This window comes from Otolemur garnettii, unplaced genomic scaffold (assembly GCF_000181295.1).
Source record: "Otolemur garnettii isolate 467f Iridium unplaced genomic scaffold, OtoGar3 scaffold00023, whole genome shotgun sequence".
In the NCBI taxonomy this organism is placed as follows: Eukaryota; Metazoa; Chordata; class Mammalia; order Primates; family Galagidae; genus Otolemur; species Otolemur garnettii.
Window position 1 is genome coordinate 11,205,011 of NW_003852418.1, and position 6,568 is coordinate 11,211,578.

At 49.3% G+C, this 6,568-nt stretch overlaps 1 protein-coding gene across 1 annotated transcript in view; it reads right to left on the minus strand.

Moving 5' to 3' along the window:
• Positions 1-4,359, minus strand: part of B4GALT5 (beta-1,4-galactosyltransferase 5) — a 77,487-nt gene extending 73,128 nt beyond the window's left edge. The window contains exon 1 of the mRNA XM_023511964.1: positions 4,066-4,359. Coding sequence (XP_023367732.1) covers positions 4,066-4,180 — 115 coding nt within the window. The 5' untranslated portion in view covers positions 4,181-4,359. The remainder of the gene's footprint in view (positions 1-4,065) is intronic.
• Between the last annotated feature and the right edge of the window lie 2,209 nt (positions 4,360-6,568).

Consider the following 6,568-nt stretch of genomic DNA (forward strand, 5'->3'; position numbering starts at 1 on the left):
TTAAAAATATTAACTGGATTGGTATGAGAATATTACAATAGCTAAGGGCACTCTGTATTTGCTACAAACATGCTAAAGTTGTATTTAGTAATTTTCCTATCTTGTTTCCTGGGTCAGATGGTACCCCATTTCACAGACAGCCATCCAATCCAAGAAAACTCTCCTTTCCTCTTAAACTATAGGTTACTGATACTAGGAATTGATATTAAGGGCTGAGCTAGGTGGCTCACACCTATAATCTTAGCACTCTTGGGAGGCTGAGGCAGGAGAATTCCTTAAGCTCAGGCATTTGAGACCAGCCTGAACGAGAGACCCCATCTCTATTAAAAATAGAAAACTAGTCAGACATTGTGGCAGGTGCCTGTAGTCCTAGCTACTTGGGAGGCTGAGGCAGGAGGATCACTTGGGCCCAGGAGTCTGAGGTTGCTGTGAGCTGGGCTGACACCACGGCACGCTAGCCTGGCAACAGAGTGAGACACTGTCTCGAAGGAAAAAAAAAGAATTGGCCTTAGATCTCAAAAATACTAAGTCAGTGATCAGGCTCAAATTTTGAACAATTTTAAAACATTTGTAACTAAAATGATTTTTCTCTTATTTCAAATTCGAGTCTGCCTATTTCTGAACATAGTTGCAATATCACTCTTGGAGTGACGGTTTCTCCATAGCCTTTGAGTACAACATAGCCACAGGGTATACAAAGCAAATCAAAAGCCAGGACTGGAAAAAATTAAACCTGGAAGGAAATACAAGTCTGACACTTTCCACTGTGCCAGAAAACAGAATTTTCATTATTAGAAAATGTATTAGATTGAACTATATATGAAGCTGCTGATACAATTGTTTTTGCTCCCGCAATTGTCCCTAACAGTGCACAGGCATCTCTCTCAAAATTGGTAACTGTTGTCTCGGTGCCTGTGGCTCAAGTGGCTAAGGCACCAGCCACATACACCTAAGGTGGCGGGTTTGAATCCAGCCCGGGCCCGCCAAACAACGACAGCTGCAACCAAAAAAATAGCCAGGCTTGTGGCGGGTGCCTGTGATCCCAGCTACTTGGGAGGCGGAGGCAGGAGACTTGCTTGAGTCCAGGAGTTGGAGGTTGCTGTGAGCTGTGACAGAACAGCACCCTACCCAGGGTGACAGCTTGAGGCTCTGTCTCAAAAATAAAAAAATAAAAAATTGGTAACTGTTTACAAAGGCAACAATTTACAAGGTCAGTAACCTATCTACAACCTTACCATATGATGGCACCATAAACTTATTAAGATGTTTTAAATCAGCACTTCATATATGTATTTATAAACAGCGCACTCCTGTTATCTTGTAAAAGACCTACAATTGTTTTTGACCTGCAAAAACAGAAATTTCATATGGTTGAACCAACTATTATTTCCTAAGATCATTTTAATAACTGTTTTAGATAAAGTTTTCATATCCCATGACACATAAACCCTTTTAATTTTCCAAATTGCCTTAACCTTTTGAAAAGATCTGCCACCTCATTATTCGAAGCTAGACATTTGAAAACTTAAGTTCATTAACAGAAAAACCAAGATAATCTCCTAATAGTTAAAGGTAACTCTGTCTGTATGAACTCTAAAATTACTCCTCATCCTTTTTCCTATTCCTCTTTCCCAAGAACAAAATTTGAATCCTCCCTAGAACTGCTCTTTAGAAGACAAACATTTAAGGAGACATGGTCCTAATGAACATCTAAATGCTTTGCATGTTTTTTATGATCAGTGACACAGGATTCTAAGCATGGTAGTCACACCACATCATTCTACAAAGGGGTTCCAGTGACCTAAAAATCTAGGGTTGAGGAATCTTAATTAAGTTGGCAAGTTCATTTCTCTTGTAGAATGACTTCTAACTTTTCTAATCAAAAGGGTGATTACAATCCCAGTGGGATATATTTTTCCATTTAGATAAGCTGATTTATAGACCCAGATCAGAAGTACCTGTCTCTTTCATAGAAGAAAAAAGGAGTTATTTGTTCTAAGGCTGCCTCTAGGTCCAAATCCCTCATTTCACATCCATTTTTATTAGAGTCTCATGTCCAGTATGCTAATGAACTCTTTTCTCAATTAGTTTCACTAGTTATCTGTTCTTGTCCTGTCAGAATTCCTATCCTTTTATAAACTACTCAATCAAATCCACTAGGCCACAAACTGTACCTTCCTAGAGGGATGCTTTTCACTAAGACACTTGCAAACTTAGAGCAATCTGATGTTGCCTGTTCTATCTTCCCAGATCTAGTTGACTACAGAATATCAACCATCACATAAATTATGCTTTAAAATACATGATCAGGGAGAATCTCCTGCTCTATCTGGAAATTTCTCTATTCAGCTAGTCCAGAGTTGACAGGTCAACAGAGAATGGCACTAATTATTACTACAATCCTAAAAGGCAGCTCCCTACAGCTAAACCATCAACCCTTTCCTAATATCCAAATAACCCAGAATTTTTATAGAATTTACTCTCTCTACCCAACCTCCAACAGCATCTCCTGGTCATTTTTCACCAAAAACGAAGGTTTTCTCTAGAGGCCCATGGTAATGCCAAGTCAGGCAAACACATTCCTTAAATCTTCAACCTACTCCCATCTCTCTTGAAAGTTACATTTAATGGCTGCATTTATTTATTTTTAAAACTCTCCATGCATCGGGTATAGTGAAAAGTGCTTTAAAGGGAATTTACCTACTTCCATCCTTAAAAACCTTATGAGACTGGGACTAGTACCCCCATTTTACAGACTTGAAAAGCTGAGGCTTAATAACCTGCCCAAGGTCATATAGGACAGGGAGTGGAATCCAAGCCTGACCTCAACGTCCTCTGCTCTTAATCTTCACGCTCTCTTTCCTTCCAGATTTCCTCATGCCCTGTCTTCACTGTGGTCTTACAAAGTCTATGCTGGAGGAGGGTTCGTTTCTCCGGAGGCTGTCTTTCCTTTAAAGGATAAGACTTTAAGAATGAGTAGCCAGCCATTCCATCTTTTCTCCATGCTCTCCCTTCCCACCTGGCAGCATTTCCCAAAAGGCGGTAGTCACATCCCTCCTCTAGGGTCCATTTAAACTTCCCCTCGGTCCCCAGGGCAGGCACCTACCCTTAAAGCTAGGAGAGGGCCAAAGTGGGAGAAAGGAAGAGCACGGGCAGCACCCTTTCTCCAAGTCTTCCATTCAGGAGAAAGCAGTGGCTGAGGACAGGAGGTTGGGGGCGGAGGTGACAAGAGGGGCCATCGGTGACATGCGGGGCAGGTAACAGATGTGGAGAAGGCAGGGGCGCGCAGAGGGGTTAGCAGGACATTGAATGAGGAGTGGACCTCGGTAATAACAGGGAGTGCCTCCCGGCGACGCAAGGGATCCGATCGGCCACTTCCCGCGGAGAATGTGCTGGGGGAGGAGAACCTGGAGATGGCTGTAACACCGGGAAGTGGTGGGGAGAAAGAGGAGGTAGGGGGGCTAACGGGAGCGGGAAACGGTTTAGAAACCCGGGAGGGCGAGAAAGGAAGGATGGAAAACGCGAAGGCTGGGGGCCTCTAGACCCAGGCGAGGGGCCTGAGCGAGGAGGGGCGGGAGAGCCGCAGGGGCTCAGGGTGCGGGGAATGCCGGGAACGGGGGCTCCAGAAGACCCCGGGGGAGGAAAAGCGGGAGTTCTCGGGCCAAGGAGCGGGAAGTGAAGGTTCCAAAGAGCCAAGAGCGGGAAAGGAGGGGGCCCCAGCACCAAGGCGGGGTGTGAAGGCACCGTTGGGTTTGGAAGGCAATGCGGTTAGGGATGGAGGGAGACAGGGTTAGGAGGTTAGGGGGTGGACCGGAGGCTGGCGGAGTGGAGGATTTCGGGGGCCTGTCGGGGCGCAGAGGGTGGTAATGTCCTAGAGCCCCAAAAGCCGGCGTGGGCCTCCTCAAGGGCCAGGCAACCCCCTCTCCCGAGGATGAGGGTCGGGGTTGCCGCCGGGCTGAGCAGGGGGTCCTATGAGCGCCAGGGCCTCTCGGGGAGGGGCAGGGATTCCCTGAGTCCCTCCAAGGCCAGGGCGACAACCACTGGGGTCCCAGGCCCCCTTCCTACCTATGCCGGGCGCCACATAGACGAAGTAAAGCAGCGAGGACGAGAGCGAGAAGAAGAAGAGCGCGGCAAGCAGCGAGCGGCGCGGCAGCCGCAGCAGCCCCCGGCGGGCGCGCATGCTGCAGCCCGGCGGCCGCTCCAAGGCCCACCCCGGCCCGCTCCCGCCGCTCCCCGTCCGCAGCCTCCTGGGCCGCCGCCGCCTCCTGGGCCTCGGCCACTGCCCCCCGGGCTTCGCAGGCCGCCACTCGCCGCCGCCCTTCCGCTCCCAGCCGCCGGCCGCCGCGGGCCGGGCCACATGAAGCGGGCGGGGGCCAGAGCGGCCCCAAGCTAGCGCAGCAGCGGGGGCCGGGCGGGGCGAGCGCGCGAGGGGGCGGGGCCAGCGCTACCGGGCACCGTCGCAAAAGACCCGCGTGCGCGCGCTCTCTGCCGACCACCCGTCCGGCTCCCGCGGCGGCGCGGCGGCCCACGTGGAACGTAGCCAAATGGCGACAGCCCCTCTCCCAGCGCGGCCACCGCCCAGGCTTTCGCCCAGCGTCTGTCAAGTACTCTGTGCTCCGGTGCCCCTGCGCCGGGGGGCCTAAGAGTCATCTTCAAAGTCTGACCCATCTCCTTGCCCACTGCGGCAGAACCAGGATTGCAAGGCATGGAGGTTCGGCCTAGCATACATCCCAGTTCATTCATTCAATGCACCATTTTATTGAATATCGGACACAGTTGTTGGCGCTGGGGGTGCTGCAAAGAACAAAACAGTTAAAACTGTCCTCTTGGAGTTACGTTCATGTGAGAGGAGAAACAAATCAATTAGTAGTATCAGGTACTAATAACTGGTAGGAACACAATAAAACAGGACAACGTCTTGCAGACGGGCATAAGTGGTCAAGAAAGGCCTCACTGAGGAGATGACATGAGCTGAGACATTAAGTGATAAGAAAGAGCCAGCTGTTGGCCAGGCGTGGGGGCTCAGGCCTGTAATCTTACCACTTTGGAAGTCAGAGGCGGATGAGCCGATGAGCTCAAGAATTCAAGACTAGTGTAAGCAACAGCCAGACCTTGTTTCTAAAAAATAGCCGGGTGTTGTGCTGGCCGCCCGTAGACCCAGCTATTTGGGAGGCCGAAGCAAGAGGATCACTTGATAAGCTCAAGAGTTTGAGGTTGCTATGAACTGTGAAGATGCCAGGGCACTCTACCAAAGGCAACAAAATGAAACGATCTCAGAAAAAAGAAAGGAGGGAAGGAAAGAAAGTCAGCTGTAGTATAAGCTGGAGGAAGAGCATTCAGACCAGGACAGAACAGCAATGCAAAGGCCCTGAGGTAGGAAAAGGCCAGCTCTGTCACCAAGTTAAATCCCAATCCACTGTGGTTAAGACCTGGTGAAATAAGGAGAGGAATAAGAATGAACTTGTAGCTCTAGGCAAGGTCCACATCCCACAGAATCAGAGGTGGCATAATGATGACAGTTGTCAATATGAAGCTACCTCTCTCTCTCCCTCACTTTCAGTATTCCATCTGGCCCCTAATTCTCATCATGCAGACAAATTGCCATCCTACCCCCATCACCTTAGTGTGAGACCATATCCAGAGCAATGCTTAAAGATCACCCTCAGTCTGGAGAACCTTAGGGGGCTCATGGTGAGTACTAGTACTGTCTTCAAGGAGTGGCCAGCTGAAGTGTAAATCCCCCATGTAGACACATCTGAACCTAGGGCACTGAAGGTAGGAACTTAGCGCCAGGAACAGTGAAGAGGAGAGGGGGTTTCTATGACACTCTATGATAACCCTGATTTCTGTTCCCAAAGTGATTTATCCTTTTTACAGTGTTTTGTTTTGTGACAGTCTTCCTCTGTTGCCCCAGCTAGAGTGCAGTGGTGTCATTACAGCTCACTGCAACCTAAAACTCCTGGGCTCAAGTGATCCTCCTGCCTCAGCCTCCCTCATAGCTGGGATTACAGGCATGGGCTACATGCCCAGCTAATTTTTCTATGTTTAGTTGAAACAGAGTTTCACCTTGCTCAGGCTGGTCTCCTTGAACTCCTAAACACAAACATTCCTCTCATCCTGGTCTTCCAGAGTGCTAAGGTAACAGGGTTAGGGTGCACCAGCCTCTGTGACACTTTAAATGAAGGCCCTGCAGCCAGACTGCCCACCTGCTCTGACTTCCAGGTCTACCATTCTTAGGTGTGTAATTTTTTTTTCTTTTTTTGCGACAGAGCCTCAAGCTATCACCCTGGGTAGAGTGCTGTAGCATCACAGCTCACAGCATCCTCCAACTCCTGGGCTCAAGCGAGTCTCCTGCCTCAGCCTCCCAAGTAGCCGGGACTACAGGTGCCCACCACAACACCTGGCTATTTTTTGGTTGCAGCCATCATTGTTGTTTGTTGGGCCCAGGCTGGCTTTGAACCCTCCAGCTCAGGTGTACATGGCTGGTGCCTTAGCCACTTGAGCCACAGGTGCCAAGCCTAGGTGTGTAATCTTAAGCAAGTTACTTAAATTCCCTGTGCCTTGGTAG